Consider the following 22,471-nt stretch of genomic DNA (forward strand, 5'->3'; position numbering starts at 1 on the left):
GTTATCTATGTACTGTTGAGGTGATGATACATTACCAACATGTACCCAGTGGTGGGGGGCAGGAAGCATTATGCCTTTCATTTTATCTCTTGTTGAGGTATGGGCCAGAGGAATATCTCAATATTTGAAAACATGAGGGCTTTACCCGAAATATATTTTCATATCTTAAGGAAATCTCTAGTCTTTCTTCTCAATTAGAAAATTAATTATATGCCAACTCTTAGATGTCCCATTTTAAGCCTAGATGAGTATTGTAGTTTTGAATAATCCTTCAAACCAGATCTAGTTCCAAAGGCCTTTATTACCCAGTAGACATCTAGAAAGCCTGATTCCTAATCAGGAATAAATTCCTAATTACCAGTTTGCACAAATCTGAAGACATTTTGCAAGGTAACTTGAGGAACACAAACCTATTTCATTTTTGCAAGTGGAGGCTAGAGGCACCTCCGTTCTCATAACTGTGTCATTGATACCAAGGTGTAAGTCTAGTGGGCTAGTATCATGCTGTTGCAGCCATATGACTGTGACAACCCTCTGTCATGCCTGCTTCAGGAGATTATCAAGCTCTTTCTCTGTAACAGTGTATTTTGATTTAGAAACTTGTAATTTAGGTTCAAGTTAATGTGCATTAATTATAAGACATTAACTGAAACATTAACTATAAGACACTTCTCAGCATTTATATCAGAATTTTATTCTTTATAATCAAATTGGACGTGTTTTTATACAAATGAAAAACCCTATACTTTAGAAAATAAATCCTTGGTGAACATATTACATAGCCACTTAAATGGAAAGATTTTACACCCCCGCCCAAAAAAAGGAAACACTATTTTATGAAGTTCCTTTCTCATAAAGATTTTTTAATAACAAAAATTAAACAACTTAGTTATGAGGGAAAGAAGTTTTCCATTTTTTCCCTATATATTTCACTGGTGAAGCAACATGAAAAAGTATCATTCTGCAAAGCTTGCAGTCTTGGCAGAATTTCAACATGTTCTTAAATCCTAAAATAAAAATGACTTTTAGGGAAATGTGAGTAAGATGTAAGTCATTAATGACTCATTGCTTTCAGAAGGTGAATAATTGGGTAGTTTACACTGTGATTGGTTTTTAAGAATTAAAACTTAAATCATTATAAATTTATCTGTTTTTCTCTAAATACTATGGGGTCTTTTGATTTCACATTTTGTTAGGGAACATTTGTATTTTCAAAAAATATAAAAAATTAACATAAAAAATGTAAAACCTTTCTAAGCCAGAAGACTAAAAGTTCTTTTTAATTGCAAATTTCTACTGTCATGTTAGTATAAAACATTTGAACCCATGCTGCAAGCCATGTTTAATGTGTAACGTTCTCTTTAACAACTCTATTCCGTTTTTAATATTCTGCAAAATAACGGTACAATATCCAATTTTAAGTTGCTGGAAAGGGTGAAAATGCAGTTGGCTTCTTTCCTGGAAGATCCTCAGTACCAAGACCAGTATTCTTTGCATACAGAGATCATAAAAACATTTGGTAGAGTTGGACCTAATGCAGAACCAAGGTTCCGAGATGAGTGTAAGTTGCATTATTCTACCTTTTTTTTATGAATTGTAATGTAAGATCAAAGCCAGAAGCTTCTCTCAGGATTTGTCCTTTGTTAAAGCCCTTTTATACTTCATCTTTCATGTACTGAAAGCTAAAAGTGAACCAAGTTGACTGTTATGAACTGATCAGTAATACTATTACTGGATAGTTTATACTACATATTTACTGCTGTAATACATGTGAAAAGTAACTCAAAGTTATTTTTAAAACATTTTTAAATAACTGTAAATTTCAAAATACTATGCTGTGTTCTATTTAAAGCTTACTGTTTAATTCTCATTTTTAAGGAAATTTTTATGGGTTCTAGACATGTTCTTATGAAAAATATGCTTTTCTTTCACTTACCATGCCATTTAGTGATTTTGTTTTAATGCACAGCTTGTTGATCTAAATGATTTGCATAATTATCTGCTAAGGCATTTTTTCTAGTTTCTATAATATCTCTTTTACTGTAGGCCTCAGCCTTTATGAGAGCAATTTCTTTTAGAGGCATCTAAGAATCCAGTAATTATTACTCCAAAAGCATATGTCAGTTATCACTGCTATACTTCAGTCCTTTCATTTTTAGCAATTGACATGCCCTAGAGAGGACCACAAGTTTGGCTTCTTAAAGTTATTTTGGTTTCTAATACAAAATTGGATTCTCCCATGGTCTAGTTGTTGCATATCTGGCCTGATATTTTTTAACGTAAGAGTCATCAACAAAAATATTGTTAATTTTTGGATAGCAGTGTCCAAAATGTCTTTTGAGGGCATAGTACTTACTGAGCTAAGGAAACACAATCACAAAATTATTTTTTAGTAGATAATGTTAATAACATGAGAAAATAGCAGTATTTCACTATTAGTTAAGAGGAAACAGTTTGGTATTTTAGTTAGCAGTAGGGATAGTTTGCATATACTGTAGTGTCAGATTTACAAGTGATCCTAGTGAAAACTCTGAAGGTACTTTGACCAGCATTGTTGAGGGTGTCATTACTCTGAAGTGGAGACACTAAATCTTGGCTCTTGGATCAAGGAATTGGCTAAGAGGCAGTGAGTCTTCGGTGGGTGCCATGTTGTTGAGTTAGTAACTCTCTAGAACATGATCTAACCTCTTTGTGTCCATTCAAAAGAAACATTTACACATCACAGAGAAGAAAGAAAGAAGAATATTATTACTATCATAATAATCCCAAAATAACAAAGGTCAGCTTGGGAAAAGATTGACAATAGATGTTTCTACTGCTTGCATAGATGAAATAAACCATTTGTTATCCCTGTCTTCCTTCTACAACTTAATGTATACCCACAAATACGTCTTATACAATCTTCCTTCACATTTTGGTACAACCAGAATTTTTCCCCCTTTAAAACAAAACAAACAAACAAAACATTTTTTTCCCTTTGTACTTATTGCCCAATCAATTGGCTTTCCTTTTACTTTAAAACTACCCTGAGGACTTTAATATGCTGTGTTAATATGGTTGATAGCATCCATATTGACAAGGATGCCATACTGTCAACCATCTTTATTTATATTTATTTATTTATTTATTTATATTATATATATAATATATATTATCATATTATTTATTTATATTTATATATAAATATATTTATATTTATATGACAATTGCTTTTAATTGAGTTTAGAGGAAGGACAGAGAATTTTGGGTTGTAAGATCTTCCTCAGAATGGCATTTTGGATGTTTGTCATTCTGTTTCTTAGAAATAGAGGACATTGGTTCATCCAATGGACTTTCTTCTTTCCTAGCTCTTCATTATCACAGGACGTTCTTGTCATGATTCTTTTACAGGGGCCATTGGTTTTATCTGGAACACAATTCAGTCTTTTTGTTGTTGTTTTCAGTTTTTTACTTTATAAAGCTCTCTGAAAATGTTCATATTCTAGAGATTTTCTAAGATGGCAATTTTACATTTCAGGTTAGGTTTTTTTTTTTTTTTTCCCCCTTTAAGAAGTTCTTTATTTCAGTTCTTTTTTTTTTTTTTTTCCTTCTTTATTTCAGTTCTGAGCCCACTTACAAAAGAGAGGGTAAGATTCTCTTTACTTTGGCTGTGGATCTACCCCAAATATTTTTTGAAAGTTTATTGAAATCCATTTTTACAAAGTCTCCTATTGATTTATCTATATTTTGTTTGTAGTTTAGATTCTGTCCAATCTGCAATGGCCTTATGTTGTGCATTTCCTATTTTCCTTGCCCACTGAAGGTCAGTTGTAGAATTATGCATATCTTGGTTATTAAATCTTTTAATCATTTATTTCCATCTGAGAGGTTATCTTAATTAAGTAAATTAATTGCTACAAATGGGTAGCTAGAATAATTTACATATAATGTTGAATCCTGTAGTAAATTTTTGTCTATCTTTGGAGATTTAGGATGATCTTTAATTATAGTCTTTAATTGGCTCTAGAGTTAAAGTACCTTCTATAAATTTGTTTTCTAGTTAAGGAGTTTTAAGGGCTTGTTGTGCAATATGGTTATTGAGTTTCTGAGAAAAACATTAAGGAAAGGATTGCTTGTTTAGGAGGTCAGAAAAGGAGCAAAAAGAATAAAGAGGCCATGTGTCAATAGATAACGAAGTTCAAGGACCCTTCCAAAGGTTTGGATAGAAGTGAATCTCAAAGATTCTCTTTAAGAGAAAATTCTCAAAGAGAGCCTCTTAGAGCCACCATTTTTTGAGGCCTCAGCATGCCAGTTAGTGGAGTTTCCGTGAATTCAGTGGGAAATCAATGAATGTTTGGAGTTTTTGTCTTCCAGTTTTTCTAGAACTCCTCTTAAATATGTTGTTACTAATTTTGATAAGTCAAAATACCCTAAAAATGGCCAATGTTATTCTAAGTTTTCATGGGGGATTTTTTTTTTTTTTTTTTTTTTTTTTTGCCATTTACTAATGTAAATATAAAAGTTGTGATTTTAATGTCAGTTTGTTAGGAAGCAGGAGGTTTTTCTAGGAGGAGATTATGGCTTTCACCTACACAAACTCAATGCAAACACAAAAGAAGTCACTGCAGTTGATCCAGAAGTATGTGCTTATGAGTGGTGTTTTGGGTTCCCCATCCAAGCAGAGATTAGAAAGGGGCCCTGTGAGCAATACTTTAATAGTCACTGACCCTGGAACCATTTCTCCAAGGAACCCTGGTTTTATGGGGAACCTGGTATTTAAGAAACACAGTCTTAGGCTTCATTGCTACTTAATTGGTTACTGTTTTTTGGTCCCTCACTTTTATTTTAGCAGTAGGTTGTCTATATTTTTGAAATTTTATACTATCATTGAGACAGAAGAGGATATTGAGCCCTTTGAGTGACTTTTTTTTAATAAATTAATTTTTTATTGGTGTTCAATTTACCAACATACAGAATAACACCCAGTGCTCGTCCCGTCAAGTGTCCCCCTCAGTGCCCGTCACTCACTCACCCCTACCCTCCACCCTCCTCCCCTTCCACCACCCCTAGTTCATTTCCCAGAGTTAGGAGTCTTTATGTCCTGTCTCCCTTTCTGATATTTCCCACACATTTCTTCTCCCTTCCCTTATATTCCCTTTCACTGTTATTTATATTCCCCAAGTGAATGAGAACATACACTCCGATTTGTCCTTTTCCGATTGACTTACTTCACTCAGCATAATACCCTTCAGTTCCATCCACGTTGAAGCAAATGGTGGGTATTTGTCGTTTCTAATGGCTGAGTACTATTCCATTGTATACATAAACCACATCTTCTTTATCCATTCATCTTTCGATGGACACCGAGGCTCCTTCCACAGTTTGGCTATTGTGGACATTGCTGCTAGAAACATCGGGGTGCAGGTGTCCTGGCGTTTCACTGCATCCGAATCTTTGGGGTAAATCCCCAACAGTGCAATTGCTGGGTCGTAGGGCAGGTCTATTTTTAACTCTTTGAGGAACCTCCATACAGTTTTCCAGAGTGGCTGCACCAGTTCCCTTTGAGTGACTTGAACTAAACTACCAGTGCTATGTGACATTAGTCTTGCTAAGAATTTGAGAAACTAAAGCTGAGAATTGTTTAATAAAGGAGTAAAATAATTTGATATTGAAAAAGAATAAGTACACTATATTTGTCCTTTGTTTAATTGCAGTGGTAATATCTGATTTTTATAAAGAAACTTATTTTAAAGATAAAGGTAGATTGTTTACATTTGTTTATTTGGTTTTCAAATTGGGAAATTTAATTTCAATGAGGCCAAATGACCTGTAGACACCTTCATAATTAGGTTATAGAGACAGTGAGTGCTATGTCTGCCTTCCAAATGTTTTTATTCTGAGAAACATGCTTTCTTATCCAGTAAAAAGCAAGGAATAAAATCATCTAGAATTAAAATGAAATTTTATAAATTTTAAAATGAAAAAAAATTTTAATGTATAAGTGTAGTGTATGCAGCGTTTTGGATAAAAGTCTAACCTTTTCTTTTTCTTTTTTTCAGTTGTTATACCACACTTGCATAAATTAGCCTTGGTGAACAATTTACAAATTGTGGATTCTAAAAGACTGGATATTGCTACCCATCTTTTTGAAGCCTACAGTGCACTTTCCTGTTGTTGTATCCTTGCTATATTACCATGTATCTAAATTTACATAACCAATCTTACAGTGAATCTCAGTTGTTAAAGCTTGGAAGGTAGTATTTTTTTTCTTCAACTTAACTTACATAATAGTTATAGAAAATTAAAATTTGGTTTGGCTTGCCCCACTGCTTATTCTAAGCCATCTCATTTTTTTTTTTTTTTTTTTTTTTTTTTTTAGATTTTATTTATTTATTTATTTGAGAGAAAGAGCAAGAGAGCACACTGGGGCGGTGCAGAGGGGGAGGGAGATGCATAGGGGCAGGGCTCAGGGCTCAGTCCCAGGACCCTGGGGTCATGACCCCAGCTGCAGGCAGACACTTAACCAATTGAGCCACCCAGGTGCCCACCATCTCATAATTTTAAAAGATAGTTTTAAGTCCTCCGTGTATATATGTTCTATAATTTTGAAACACTAAAGTTTTATCTGTGTTAATTGGCCATGTGTCTGAGCACAAAATGAGTTAAAGCTGAGGCTTCTGTTAATCAAAAGGAAGCCTTCCTTGTATGTGTTCTGGCATTTGCGTTTTTCATTAATGTTTAACCATCTGTATCCAGTGGAATGCTATGGAGAGATATCACTCATTGAGGAAGTACAGTGCCAACATGGCTGATCATCTCCAGTGATGGTAGAACTGAAGGAAAACTCAAAGATCATCTAACTCATGTCAGCCACTAAATTTTATAAATGATGAAAGCTTGAAGATATTAGTGACTTCTGTTTTTTATATTAAAAAGCAAAACTGTGACTAGAACAAAGAACTTTAGCTATCCTGTTACATGTTCTCTTTACTATTCCAGGCCTAGTAAAATAAAACTAAGAAGGAAGCAAAGATAAAGATGGGCAGAGTGAGCTCCAGCTTTTCTGCTCTCCCTAATTAAAAGGCAGGCAAGGTTAAGAAAGAGGAAATAGATCAAAAAAGGAGTGAAAGGCTGAATACGCAAACATCTATGAAAGTACATGCTAGATAGCATAATCAGAAAATTCTGATTATAATAGAAAAAAATGACAGTAGAGAGATTTCCTATGAGAAAACAGTACAGAGGAAGAGTTTGAGGATTAATATTTAGGATTCCAGGGCAGCCTGGGTGGCTCAGCAGTTTAGCGCCACCTTCAGCCCAGGGCCTGATCCTGGAGACCTGGGATCCAGTCCCATGTTGGGCTCCCCCTGCATGGAGCCTGCTTCTCCCTCTGCCTGTGTCTCTGCCTCTCTCTCTCTCTCTCTCTCTCTCTCTCTCTCTCTCGTGTCTCTCATGAATAAATAAATAAAATCTTTTTAAAAATATATTTATGATTCCATATTATTATATACCAGTTTGAAGTAATAAGTAAAGTGAACAAGTAATTTTAAATAAGATAAATATATTGCAAAATATCATCGATTGGTATTTTGGTGTATACCAATACATTGGCACTGGATTCTTAACTGGAACATTCCAGTGGGAAGTTTTGTTTTGAATAAATAAATAGGGAAAGTAGAAGCATAGAGCTGATCTGTTAAGGAGCTATTTATCCTTTTGGAAATGTTAAAACTTGAAATTTGGTGAGTAGGTGAGAGCATTTTATTTTTAGGAATCTGCTATAGATTACCTCTTCATGTGGATGATGTCAGCCAGGTTTTATTATAACAGATTATAAAGTGGCAGAGACACCATATTTTGGTAATTTTGTACTTCAGCTATCCATATATCTTCTATAAGTTTATTTCCACTAAAAGGAGAACTTACTATTATTCTTGATTTATCTGGTTGGCATTTTCTACTTAGGGAAGATAGAGGAAGCAAAAAGAGGAAGTGATATTCTGAATTGGCAAGGAAGAACTCTTTACTAATGGAGAAGTAACAAGACCCTTTCAAGAGAGTAATAATGGCATGTCAAAGTTGTATTTCAAAGAAAGAAAACATTGCTATATTTATACCTTCCCTAGGTTTTGTGAAAGTAGATGTTTAAAAACCTAAGCAAGAAGTTATGTATAATCTGATATAGCAGAGAGTTTCTAAAGGAGTATGCTTCAAAGGAAACTGGAAAGCCAAAGATCAAAACTTGTAGCTATATCAAACCAAATATTCCCAAGTAGGCAAGGCAGTGGTTTCTAAAGTACATAGAATCTGTATAGAAAGAATATTATTGTGTGCTTAGGTATGCACACAATATAGAGTAAATATAATAAAGTCTTTATACCAATATAGTAAGAGGAAGAACATCTTAACAATAGACCTACTTCAAGTACTAAAAGTGTTCTACATGAGTCATAACTTGTACTTGTGCCAACAGAGTAGTATGGGCCACAATAAAATCACATTGTCCTACAATCCAAATCTATTCTGTATTCCTTTCCATTCTGATCTGATAGAACACAAGAATATTCCTTTAAGCACTGACATCATATTTTAATAAGGACCTGGAAAAACTATAGTGTTTAACATTAAGTATAGTAATAACTCAAGTCATGTTTTAAAAAAAATTCAGAGGAATTTAGAAATGTTTAACCTGGAGAAAAGAGAGCATGGGGATGAAAAGATAATTCAAAAATTATTTTAAAGGTTGTTATATAGAAGAAAGTTTAGACACACTGTAACCCGGGGGTAGAGCTAACACTAACAAGAAGGTTACAGAGAATTTGATTTTATTTATAAGGAAAACTTTCTACAGGTGCCTGGGTGGCTCAGTTGGTTAAGTGTCCACCTCTTGATTTTGGCTCAGGTCATGATCTCATGGGTTGTGGGATTGAGCCTCCTGTTGGGCTCCACACTCAGCAGGGAGTCTGCTTCTCTCCTTCTCCCTCCCTTTGTCCCTCTGTGTGCTTTCTCTCTCTAGAATAAATAAATCTTTTTTAAAAAATCTTTAAGAAAAGCTTTATAACTTAGCTATTTAAAAACAGCGATGTCTCTTATGAAACTATGAATGTCCTGTCATTGTTAGCAGTTAGAGGCCATTATTCACAAATGAGGTAGAGATGATTCCTGATATTAGATAGGATAAAATGATCTCTAAGTTTCCAACCCTTAAGAAAGATTGTGTGATTCCACAGGGAAAAGGTATATCCAATGAATAGAAAGAGGAGGAGACTTAATCTCCAAATAAGGCTGTCTTCAGTTTCCAAGGCCATATTTCTCTAGATCAGACACTTTTTTTTTTTTTTTTTTTTTTTTTGAGAGAGAGAAAGAGTGTGAGCTGAGTAGGGGGTGTCTGCAGAGGGAGGAGAGAGAACCTTAGGCAGGCTTCACACCCAGTGTGGAGCCCAATGCAGAGCTTGGTTTCACAACCCTGAGATTATGACCTGAGCCACAGTCAAAAGTCAGTGGCTTAACCAACTAAGCCACCCAGGAGCCCTGATCAGATGCTTCACTACTGATTGCAAGGTCACTCACAGTTACATTTTGGTGGTATTTTCCCTATATCTAGAAAACAAGACTACATAGCCATTATGTAGGAGCCCTCTATGAATAGAGGGATTGATCCAACCAAATGATGTCTATATTTTTAGTACTTATAAATATAAGCCACTCTTTATAGGAGTCTTATTTACAAATAATGTTTGTTTATAACTATGTTTTTAAGTTTATTTAGGTCATAACTATATTTTTAAGGCAAAAGTTATATATTATAGTGATTTTTTTTTTAATTAATGAAATTCATTACAACTTGTTCTTCAGAAAGACTAACTCATCTTTATAGGGGACATCATTTACTGCCATTTTTCACTTTAGTATAGTACATATACTATTAAATAAGAACTATTTTTTAGGGATGCCTGGGTTGAGTGTCTGCCTTCAGCTCAGGGCGTGATCCCGTGGTCCCAGGATTGAGTCCCGCATCGGGCTCCCTGCACGGAGTTTGCTTCTCCCTCTGCCTCTGTATCTGCCTCTCTCTCTCTCTTTCTCTCTCTCATGAGTAACTAAATAAAATCTTAAAAAAGAAAAAAAAAGAAAAAACTATTTTTAAATAGCTAACTATAATAAGGTAAGAATGTGCTATGAATAAACAAAGGGAATTGTTTTCTTGAGAAATACACTTGCTTTCTTGATCTCTTTGAATGTCAGGATAATCAACTAAAACTGAAATCTGACCAGGAAATATAACTATTACTAATCATGTGTTAATATAGTAAAAGTTCTTTTACCCCATTCAATTAGGACCAATAGTAGGCCAATTTAATAGGATAGTTAAAGCAGAAAATCAAGAAAATGGTTTATATAACTTACTTTAACTTAAAATACATAATATTTTCTTTACCAACCATTATTTTATAGATTTTATTTATTTATTTTGAGAGAGAGAGAGACAGATAGCAAGAGAGAAGAACATGAGCAGGGAGGAGAGGGAGAAGCACGTTCCTCGCCATGCAGGCAACCAAATATGGGGCTCCATCCTGGGATCATGACCTGAGCCAAAGGCAGATGCTTAATCACCCAGGTGCCCCTCCTTACCAACTTTTTGATGTAGTACTGAGGTCTTTCTTTTGTGTGAGCCTGCTGAGTAAAGTTAAATATCATCTTAGATAAACCACATCCATTATGTAATTGTGATTTTTAGTTTAAGTTTCTTTAAAGAGGACCCAGAAACATTTCTGATACTGGATATAGACCTTTTTCACTTTTACAGCTGTTTCACACAGGCATAATTAAACAGCACCATTTTAAGTAATTGGCCTTTACCAGTTCTTTTAAACCTTCCCACTTAGTTTTGATGGAAACATTAATTCTTTTACTTTTCATCATTTAAACATCCAATTAAATTACATGAATTAATTTTTACACTTACTGCATGTGTTTATATAACATGTAATTAAATTATGTAGTGTTACTGTAATGAAGACCACTGACATAAAAGGATTTGTAGGAATAAACACAATTGACTCTTGTTAGTGACTAACTCAACAAATGAGAATCATGCTTGAGGGAAGCTTGTTTGTTCTAAGTGATCTGTATGCCTTAGGCATCATTTTTATCTTGTTTTTCTGTTGGAAATCTCAGTTTGATTTTTTTTAATTACCTTAACTCCTTTGTGTCAAGTCATTTCAGAGGATTTAATGGTTAATCACTTTTTACCTGGTCTCAGATGTCTACGGACTGATATGGAACATCTTTCTCCAGAACATGAGGTGAGCCACCATGATGAGCCACTGTAATTATCCATGCCATGTTTGTATGTTTCAATGTCTATTTCCTCTTTAGTCTTGCATTCTTTATGTGAGGCATGATTATGATATGCTGTGCTTAATTCTTTTAAAACTAGTGTAGGGTCATTTTATGGCTTCATTTACTGGTTAGATCTTGAAAAACTCCTTTAACATCTTGGTTCTCTAATTCTACATAGTACGGATAACATGCTTTCCTTCCCCGAATATAATTAGAGTCTAATGATCTAATGTACATAAAATGCTTTTTATTTTTTTTTATTTTTTATTTTTTTTTTATAAAATGCTTTTTAAATTGTAAAATGCTATGCAATTTTATCTCTGACCATTAACTTTCTTAGAAGCAGAGTTTCTATTTTCTGTCTCCCATTTACATATAATTCTTTCATTCTGTTTGTCTTCCTGTTTCCTCCAAAACCCTGTTTATCATTTATTTCCTATTCTATATCTACAACCTGTTTACCCATTATCATGATAGGTTTGATTTTTTTTTTCCAGATTTTTACAGAGGAGGCTTAGATCATTTACTTTTAAACTTTTGGGATACATGAATTTAAGGCTATATGTATTCTTTTAGCCACATCCTGTGCGTTCGCTACATTGTATCTTATTCAGTTCAGATTGGATTCTCAATTCTATTATTTATTGATCCATGGGTTTTTTGTTTAATAGGTAAATTAAGATTGAATTCTCTTACGTTTCTATCCGTTTTTTGTGCTGCTTCTATTAGCTCTTGAAACATGTATTAAAGTTAGGATTAGGGAATTATGTCTTTCTCCTTTGCTTGATATGTTTTAAATAGGTGCTATTAGGTTGAGGAGGTTTCCTTTTACTGTTAGCTGATTGACTTTTTATCATGAAGGAATGTTGGATATTGTCAAATGTTTCTTCTGCCTTAGTTAAGAAGATCATGTGGTTATTTCTTTTAATCTCCTGATTCATTGTTTTACACTAATGGATTTTTGGACACTAATCAGCCTTGGCATTTTTAAAATAAATCTCATTTAGTTATGATATACAATTCCTTTTATATGAAGCTGAATTTGGTATGCTAGCATTTTGTTGAGGATTTTTGCATCCAAGATGAAAGCTAAGCCTGCGGGATAGAGCAAGATATTATAAGGCTTATTTCACAACCCTCATTGTGTAGGTTGAGCTGAAAATCGGAGTGGTTAAAAGTTTTTGTAAGGATCAACTTCCAGATTCCCTTTCCAACCTTGGCAGAACTCTGGAGCTTTACCTTCTAAACTTGGGTTCACATGTAGTTAAAAGCAGGAATGAGTGTTATAATGAGAAGAAGGAAATTAAGTGAAGGCATAGTGATTGAAAACCTTGTTTCCTTTCCCCTTGTTGGAGCCAAGAATGCTGGCAGTCAGGATTATACCCACGGGAGAAAAAGATTGACACAAAGTTTGGTTTGTGCCCAATTCACCTTCAAGTGAAGTTACTCATGCATAAAGAGATTTTTTTTTTTTAAGATTTTGTTTATTTATTCATGAGAGACACACAGAGATAGCCAGAGGGAGAATCAGGCTCCCTCTAGGGAGCCTGATGTAGCACTCGATCCCAGGATCCCGGGATCATGACTTGAGCCAAAGGCAGACACTCAACCACTGAACCACTCAGGTACCCAATGCATGAAGATATTTTAATCAGCATTTTAGGTGCCCTAGTCTTTAGTAGACATCCCAAAATCACCAACCATTTGAAAAAAACCTCTAACATCTAAGATGAAGATGAAAACATACATGCAAGAAAGAGTACTACAAGCAACAGACAATGTAGGGAGCAGAAGAAAAAGCACAAAAAATACCCCCAAACAGAATAAAGCAAAAACTAGCTAAACAAGCAAAATCTATGATCTGTGAGATCAGAGAGTAGAAAACTAGAAAGATTTGGAACAAAAAGAATAATCTATACCTAACATGCATATGACAAAAGTCTCACATAATAACCAAATTCCTTTCTGTAACCTGCAAGGCACTCTAAGATCTGGCTCCCTCTTCCTTCACATTGCCCTCTTTGCTCACTCTGTACCCACACTCTGGCCTCCTTGCTTAGAATGTGATAGATGTATTTCTACACAGATGGAGCCTTTGCTCAGCCTCTTCCCAGTGTCTGAAATATTTGCTCCTTCATCTCTCTCAGGCTTTTCTTTAAATGTCATCCCCCTGAAGCCTGCTCGGGATACCTCCATGTAGATCATAACATTCTTCACCTTGGCCTCCAGTACCCCATATTTTACTTGATATTCTTCCCAAAGCCCTATCACCTTCTTCTTTTTTTTTTTTTTAAAGATTTTATTTATTCATGAGAGACACAGAGAAAGAGAGAAAGAGAGGCAGAGACACAGGCAGAGGGAGAAGCAGGCTCCATGCAGGGAGCCTGACATGGGACTCAATCCTGGGTCTCTAGGATCAGGCCCTGGACTGAAGGCAGCGCTAAACCACCGAGCCACCGGGGCTGCCCACCCTATCACCTTCTACTATACTATATAACTTACCTATTTTTTATATTGTCAAGAACATAAGCTCACCATAAGGAGGGAATGTTGTCTGTTTTGTTTGTGCATTCAATGTATATTAAAAAATGCCTGGCACATAGTAGGTGACAGTAAATATTTGTTGTTTAGTGACCTCCATGCCTAACCATGGGCCGAGAATATTGAGAAAGAACATTCAATTTCTGGTATGGTTGCTAGCAATTGGAGGAGCAGCTTAGATCCTTCCACCCTTTCCATTACTCAGTCTCCCTGAAAAAATGATATTAACTCTTAGATGACCATTGTATTCCCAATTATATTTCACTAGCCACAGACCTACATCTGGTCCCTGCTCTAGACATTAAAATAGAGCATCTTGCTATTTGCAACCTGGAGAAAGCAAAGGAGCATGGGACAGAACAGCTTTTACTGGGAAAATATGTGTGACCATGGTATGTGTATATGTTAAATGTATAGATGTATACAAATTTAACATTTTATAGTAGGAAAAACTAAGGGAGAATTGAAATCAGAGTTAGAAGTAGGGTTAGTGAAAATCAAAGTCAATTATTAGGTTATATGATGGAGGTCTTTTTTTTTTAATTTTTATTTATTTATGATAGTCACCCAGAGAGAGAGAGAGAGGCAGAGACACAGGCAGAGGGAGAAGCAGGCTCCATGCACCAGGAGCCCGACGTGGGATTCGATCCCGGGTCTCCAGGATCACGCCCTGGGCCAAAGGCAGGCGCCAAACCGCTGCGCCACCCAGGGATCCCTATGATGGAGGTCTTATAAAGCTATTTGTGTATAAAGCACTTAGTGTAGCAATCTAATGTGAATTCCCTTAACAAAGTGACTGCCAAAACTTTATATCTTTAATTAACATTAGTTTGTGGTAATATTAGAAATTAAATTTGAAAGTTTAGATTAATAGCATTTCACTATTCTAAACTAAAGTCATTTCACTAAAGTCATTTTTTTTTTTAACTCAGGTCATTTTAAGTTCCATGATAAAAGAATGTGAACAAAAAGTAGAGAACAAGACTGTCCAAGAGCCTCAAGGGTAAGACATTAATTCAATTTGTAAGGCTTCATATTAACCTAATTTCTCTATCTAAATTTTCTATAGATGGGTATGGTGTTATTGTTGCCTTGTAGTCATTTATTTGGAAGGCAAGAAAATTATTTAAATAATTGGCTATCAGCACTGGGTGTTATTCTGTATGTTGGTAAATTGAACACCAATAAAAAATAAATTTATTATAAAAAAATAAAAAAAATAATTGGCTATCAGATGCTAGTTTATAAATCATCTGCATCAGAATTCTCTGGGAAATTTTAAATTTAGATCTCTACCCATGCGCTGTGCTGTCCTCTCAGCAATCTGATTCAGCCTAGGGATCTGTAGGTTTAAAAGCTTAAAGACCATGTGATAGGTAGCTGGATTTGAGAATCACTAGTCAAAATAGTTTCTTAGAAATTTGTGATAGGAATTATAAGGCATAATTTGATTCATTGCATAAAAGATTGTAAACTTGTGAATGTTCTATTTACATGCTCCTAACCAAACTAACTAGAATTCAAAGATTCAGTGAAGTCAAAATATAAGCATAGATGTGAAAAGAGTAAAGTTGGGCATTCAGGAGAGGAAGTAATTTACAAATAGACTCTTTGTACTCCTGGCTCTTGTTGATGTAACCTTGAGCAGTTAATCTTAAATAGACTCTGTTAGGCATAAAAAGCTCAAAGGTTTTTCCTTTATAAAGCTGACTACTAGGAATAAGTATCATCTTATCAGGCTAGGTACCCAGACACACACACACTTACCCCTTCACACCACCAACCTCCCTTACACACACGTACACATACAGTTTTTTACTTCTTTATACTGTGTGTCAGAGCCCTTTCTTAAGCCTCCTGGAATGGTAGGAACTCTCCTACCATTGTAATCATGGAAAGTTAAAACAGTAAAAATACTTTGATAGGCTTTAACTCTGAACATATAACTCATAAACACCAAAGCAAACACTTGTGTTCATTTGTTGTACATTTAAGTGTTAAGATTATTTGGTGCCTTATCAGTTAAACATATAAAAAGTTTGGGGACAAAATTAAGAATTATATGTGAAATACATTCTAAATGAAATTTCATTAATTACCATGCAGAAATTGAAAGAAAAATATCTTTATAACTTCCTTTAAAAAAGCTTATAATCCTATTTTTCCCATGTTATTCAAATCTTCTATATTGTTATTTTTTTTAACTTTTAGATAATTTCAAATAAGCACAAAATAAATAATGTAGTAAATTCCCATATGCTCACCACTCAGCTTCAATAACTATCAACTCACAGTTAATTTTATGTCATCCATCCCCTTCCTATATGCTGGTATGTATCCTTAAGAGACAAGTGCTCTTTTTTAAAACATAAACATCATGTCATTATCACACTGAAATAACAAACTTCTTATTATCAGTTATCTGATCTGTATTCAAATTTCTAATTGTTTTATAAAAGTCATTAGTGATTTGTTTTTTTTTTTTCCTTACAGTCTATTTCTTTGAGTCAAATCCAGAGTTCCATACATTGCAGTTAGTTGACATGTCTCAAGTCTCTTCTAATCAACAAATTCCCCATCTATCTCATTTTTTTCTTTATGTACTTACTGAAGAAATTGAATCTTTGTTCTGTGGAGGTTCCCACAGTCTGAGTTTGGTTGATTACATTTCTCTCTCATTGTTTTAATATGTTCCTCTGTATTTCCTATAAATTTCGTGGTTGGGTCTAGATCTAGAGACTTCATCACATTCAGGGCATGTTTGTTGATTTTGCAAGGCTGTTTCATAGGAGGAGGTGTGTTTCCATCATGAGGGAGACTATGTCTACTTGTTTTTTTGGTGATACTAACATGTGTTAATGATCAATACCTAGTTCCACTGATTCATTAGCAATTACTAAATACATTAATTACTCTAATTCTACCATTCCCTTTTCACTTGTGAGCTAGAATAGTTCAGGGAAAAAACCTTCCCCCCATGTACTAAAGTTACCCAGTGATACAGCAGTTGTTTACAGTAAAAGCAAGGTAAATGTTCAGTTCTTTCTCTTATCACATTTTCTAAAATAATGAATTGATTCACCCTCTGATGGTGACTAGTTAGATGTTTTGTTCAAGTATCATAAACTCATGTATTTTCAAATATTTGATATAATTCAGTGCATTGCTCTTTTGACGCCAAAAATATCCCATCTGTGGCCATTGCAAGGCTTTTCAAATTGACATCCTAAGTCCTTTTGACAGTAATTTGCAAGATGAAATGGTATGGAGGAAAAGAGAACTATTCTAGGATATAAATATTTTAAAGGTGTTAAGAGGTTCTACAGATTCGGAATCAAGAAATGGCAACTGGTTTGGTAAGAGTTACAAAAGAAAGATCTGAGATTTCCTTGAAAACTTGCAGGAAGAAAACAGTATTACCTCACAAGCAACCCTTTCATTTTTAACAATTCTATTTTTTACAAATTACTCTTTTACCCTGAGTTAAAGTCTCCCTTCCCATAATGTTTCCTCTCTAAAATAGGTTTCATCATCTGGCAGAGAGATGGGAGAGCGTTACAGACTCCTTTTAAACTGATAAAAATATAATTTTTCTCTTCAGAAAAAAATACTGTAATGTAGTGGTTCTTTGTTGGAAAGCTTTGTGTAAAATAGATACCTGGGTTCTTTACACCATATGGAAAGAATCAGAATAACTGGGGTTAAGCCAAGGCATCTGTATTTTCAGTAAATGTTCCAGGTGATTGTGATGTATCCCAGTAGAGCTATACAAAAATATACAGCTATGCAGATATATATTTCTGTCTAATTTTTTACATGTAACATTGGTATCTGTTAAAGCTTCTGAATCTTCTCTTCTCCAGACTGAACGTCCCAAACTCTTTAACATCATTGTTGCCCTCTGCTTAGAATATCATTAAAACTCAAGTATTATCTGACCCATGTATCCTGGTTTTCTCAAACTAAGATCATACTTCCCTTTTAGCTTACAGTATTGTTCTACAGAAAGAAAAGTACTGTAAACTTAGAACATTAAGGAAAGGTATTAGAGAAAGTCTAGGACTTGAACTGGGATTTAAAGGATTTTAGGCACCAAATAGAAAGAAAAAAGTTAAAAATGTTTTGAACACTAAACTTGGCAAACTTAACTCAAGGGAGTCTAGAAATTGAGCAGTAATGGTTGGTTAAAACACATACACCAGAATTAGATTACTGTGTTTCTTGAATGCCAAGCGTACTATCTTGTATGTAGTAAATAGCCATTGAAGATTTTTGAGAAGGGCTAGGCTATGAAGAAGTGATTATTTCAAGTTAATCTGATTGTGCCAGGAGACCAGATCTAAGACTGTTGGAATAATTCAGTTGGAAGGTATTGTCAATGGAAATAAAAATAGTAGATGTTTCATAGAATAAAATCAGAGGATTTGATGATTGTTTTTTTTTTCTTAAGTTTTATTTATTTGAGTAATATCTATGCCTAGTGTGGGGCTCCAATTCATGACCCCAAGACCAAGAGTCATGTGCTCTTCTGACTGAACCAGCCAGGCACTCCTGATGATTGGTTTTACACAGAAAAGAGAAAACCATTATATTCAGTGTTGGGCAGAGAGGAAGAAGGTAAAATGACTAACAAATAAGGAAAAATACTGGAGTCACCTAAGGGGTAGGAGGTGAAAAAAAGCTTGATGTTAGCTTATCTAACAAACAATAGTAATATGAGACTTTTCCCAAACTCCTTATTGAGATGATACTTGAAACTTCAAGAGAAAAGTTTCAATAGTAAGTTTTGTAATTGAAGAACCAAGAGCCAAATGCTGAATCTTATGGAGGATTACTTTGTAGGAAGAGAAAAGGCAGCAGGAGACCAGTAGTCAGAGACAAGGGAGTGGCTAGGTTGGTGTACTGGGTGAAGAGCTGTGGGAAGAAGAGATTTTCAAGATGCTAGTCATGGTCTGGCATTTAATTTAGTAATTCACAGCACACACCTTTAGGGACTACAGAAAAGCAGAAGTTCCTGGTGGTAGTGTGTGCTTCATCTGTAGTTTCCGTGGACATCTGTTCCTGCACCTTTCCATTCACTGCCCATGACATGTTCAGACATATTCTCTCCATTAGTCCTCAGAATATTTTGCAGTAGTAATTGCAATTTGTCTTTTTCAGTTTAGGAAATTGAATCAGAGTAATCTAAAGCATATAGGCCAAACCCACAGACCAGTAAACTGGATTTATTGTTGGATCACTGAAAAATTGTACTTGTTCCATATTCTGTTTGGTATTATGATGTATTAGTAATCTTTAGAAGGTATTTAAATTGTATTTATTCCCTCTACAGAAGGTTGTTCAAAAAAGAAAGAAGTAATGGATTTTAAATTGTTGATTGAAACTAAAATTGTTGATTGAAACTAATTCGTGTGGCAGTTGAGGACATTCTTTCCCACCCTCCCAAAAGTAATATGTCATAGGATTGTTATCAGCACAGTATAAAAACCTCACTGTGATTCAATTTAATTATTTGTGAAAATAGGGATAATATCTATCTTCCAGGGATGCTGTAAGAATTAAGTGAAATGATGCTGATAATAAGAATAACTACTAATACAGAATGCTATTAGATGCCTGCCACTGCTAATAAGCACTGTACACTTGTATAATTCTTAATAGACCTATGAGGTAGGTAATGGACCTGTCTCCGTTTTACAAATGAAGTTTATATTACAGATGAGATTAAATAACTTGCCAGGGTCACACAGGTGATAAATGACAGAGCCAAGATTCAGTCTCACTTGCTCTTAACCTCTCTCTATGCCATACTGCTTCCTTTAACATAAACGATGAACATAAAGCTCGTAACCTAGTATGGTACATAAAAACTCCTCTCCATAAGTACTAGTTTCCCTTTTGTGATACCAGTTCAGAATGTATTTATTAACATCATACTACTGAAGAAATGAAAAAATGGATATCTTAGTTAAAAATTGCTTTACTTGAATTTTAAAATTTCTTTCCTAGCTCAATGTCAATTGCTGCAAGCTTAGTGAGTGAAGACACAAAGACCAAGTTTTTGAACAAAATGGGCCAGTTGACAACATCAGGTGCCATGTTGGCCAATGTGTTTCAGAGAAAGAAGTAAAAGCAGGAAGGAAGCCCCCAGTAAACACTAAGAAGGACCTCAGCAGACTGGTTCCTTGTACTTGAAGTACTTGCCTTTTTTATTTCCTTGTTTTATGTTCTTGCATTATAATTTTATCCTAACCTCCAAAGATATTTGCACTGCTTTTGATTATTGCTGTATATCTGTTAATTTTGAAGTTATAACTGTGGTGATAGAAAATTGAGTTTATAGTCTGTACCAAGTCCCTCTTCTATGTTCTTGTCTTTCAGAATAATTTTTTTTATATATATATATATAGTGAAGAGGTTTTTTTTTTTTTAATTTTTGGATGGGATATTAGCAAATATCTGTATTATACACTAAGCTATTACAATGGTACTTAAAATAATGTAAATTTGAAGTCATTGTTATAAAGTAATAAAAGTGGAGATTACTTAAGTATTTAAATTATGAAAGAATAATGCAGACTTTTTATTGTTTCTTAACTGACTAGAAAGAGCCACCAGCATTACTCTGTGCCTTTTGGACTTCAGTTTGTGTGTCTGTAGGAGTTGTGTGCATTCCATTCACACAGTATTTTATAATGCTGTGATGAATTTGAGTTACAGATCCTACAGTAAGTAGATTATAATGAAACATTCTACATTTCAGAGCTCTCATGAATATTCTTTAAGTGCTATTCAAACCTCCCCAGCACTTACATGCATATAATGGACTTACTTACCTGAGGAAAGACAGCACATAAACACGGGGAGCACTTCACGGGGAGTGGTAACCAAGGTGAATTTTACAAACTGATTTGTAATAGATTTAAATACTTCAAAAATAGATGTAAGTAAGAAGAGCTAATAATTGTGAAATTCTTTCCCAAATTTAAATACATAGGAAAATATGGTTTGAATTTGAAATTTAACACTTATTTATGTAAAATATTTTATTTAAGATATTTTCTAAATGATTTTAATTTCAGAAATTATCTTTTCATTCTGTGTATAACAGAGAAGTACCGAAAAGCGAAGGATATTTGGGGGCTGCTTTTTTCCCTCTAAACTAAAAGTGACATTAGCTAAATTATTATTGGTTAGTTAACACCTTGTCCCTTTAAGTCAGTGACTATTCTTGTGTTTGATATATATTACATAGTCTTAAGTCAGTGTACAGTTCCACTGGAATTTGACAGTTGTCTATAAAGTAAACTTGAAGTAGAGAAGAGTGGTACTGGACATAGAAGGGGTGATTGGTTTGAGGGGTTAATGTGAGGCCTTTTTGAAAAATGAATATTTTGATAAAGAGAATTCTTGTTTGAGCACAGTGGATGCACATAGGTGATTCTGATGTTTGTTGTATAAACTGGTTTCATACACTTGGGATATAGTTGGATTACATTCACTTCCTGGGAAAGCTAGCTTACCACACATTCAAAATTATAAAATAAGTTGCCATAAACAAAGCCATTTAAAAGGTTCATTCTGAAATTATTTCTTTTGACTATAGTGACATAATTGTTAAAATGAACTAGTCTTTCAGAAACTGTTGGATTCTAGGCATTCCTGAGAAATTGAAAGTGGCTACCTTTCATGTCAAAAATGTTGATCTATTATAAATAAAATGTTTTTGCATACTTGTTTTTGTTTTGTTTCTGGCTATGTGTATTTATTTTCATTTTAAAACACTATATATTCTATATCCAAGCAAAAGGAAATGAGAAAGAACGTATTCATTAAAATGTACTGTTATTTAGGGAATATAATCTATATACTTAGTTTACTTTTACTAAAAAAAAGATTGTTGCTATAAAATGAATATATTTCAGAGGCAGTTCAAAGAAAGTGTTACTGTCTCTCATTTGCTTTGAAATATCGTAGAATAAGTATATTCGTTACCAGATAAATACATAATTTTTATTGTGATAATTTTTATCAATTCGTGAATCCATTTATCTAAATGCTTGCGGTTCCTTTAAAAGGCAGCAGCTGGGATCCCTGGGTGGCGCAGCGGTTTGGCGCCTGCCTTTGGCCCAGGGCGCGATCCTGGAGACCCGGGATCGAATCCCACGTTGGGCTCCCGGTGCGTGGAGCCTGCTTCTCCCTCTGCCTGTGTCTCTGCCTCTCTCTCTCTCTGTGTGTGACTATCATAAATAAATAAAAATTTTTAAAAAAATGCAGCAGCTAATAAGATATACAATATATTTCAAGGGAATCTCCCTTATTATGCTGTTGAGTATATTAATGTCAGTAAGGCTTCACATTTATTTTCACAGTGATTTTTAAGGTAAACTATAGATTCTTTAAAGACAAGACAGACTAATGACGTTAATCGCTGAGACTGAATGTGTCCTTGTAAAGCAGATCATAAAACTCCCATACACTCTCTTTGAACAGAAATAAAAACTGTACAGGTTTAAGTATTCAGCTTAACAAAAAACTAACCTAAAGTATTGAAAGGCTTTTTGAAATTATGCCTGTGTTTCTAAAGCAAGCCAGAAATTAAAAATTTTCA

At 34.4% G+C, this 22,471-nt stretch overlaps 1 protein-coding gene across 7 annotated transcripts in view; it reads left to right on the plus strand.

The window, feature by feature from the left end:
• RELCH (RAB11 binding and LisH domain, coiled-coil and HEAT repeat containing) overlaps positions 1-22,471 on the plus strand; it is a 119,759-nt gene that overhangs the window by 93,645 nt on the left and 3,643 nt on the right. For 6 of the 7 annotated variants that reach the window (XM_041739666.1, XM_041739667.1, XM_041739668.1 and 3 more), the window contains 5 exons: positions 1,423-1,561; positions 6,039-6,155; positions 11,194-11,282; positions 14,793-14,863; positions 19,870-21,593. In XM_041739666.1, the coding sequence (XP_041595600.1) occupies positions 1,423-1,561; positions 6,039-6,155; positions 11,194-11,282; positions 14,793-14,863; positions 19,870-19,990 (537 nt within the window). In that variant the 3' untranslated portion in view covers positions 19,991-21,593. Of the gene's footprint in view, positions 1-1,422; positions 1,562-6,038; positions 6,156-11,193; positions 11,283-14,792; positions 14,864-19,869; positions 21,594-22,471 lie in introns of those variants that run through there. The other variant, XM_041739670.1, reaches the window with a different exon arrangement.

The sequence above is a fragment of the Vulpes lagopus genome, chromosome 24 (genome assembly GCF_018345385.1).
Source record: "Vulpes lagopus strain Blue_001 chromosome 24, ASM1834538v1, whole genome shotgun sequence".
Lineage (NCBI taxonomy): Eukaryota > Metazoa > Chordata > Mammalia > Carnivora > Canidae > Vulpes > Vulpes lagopus.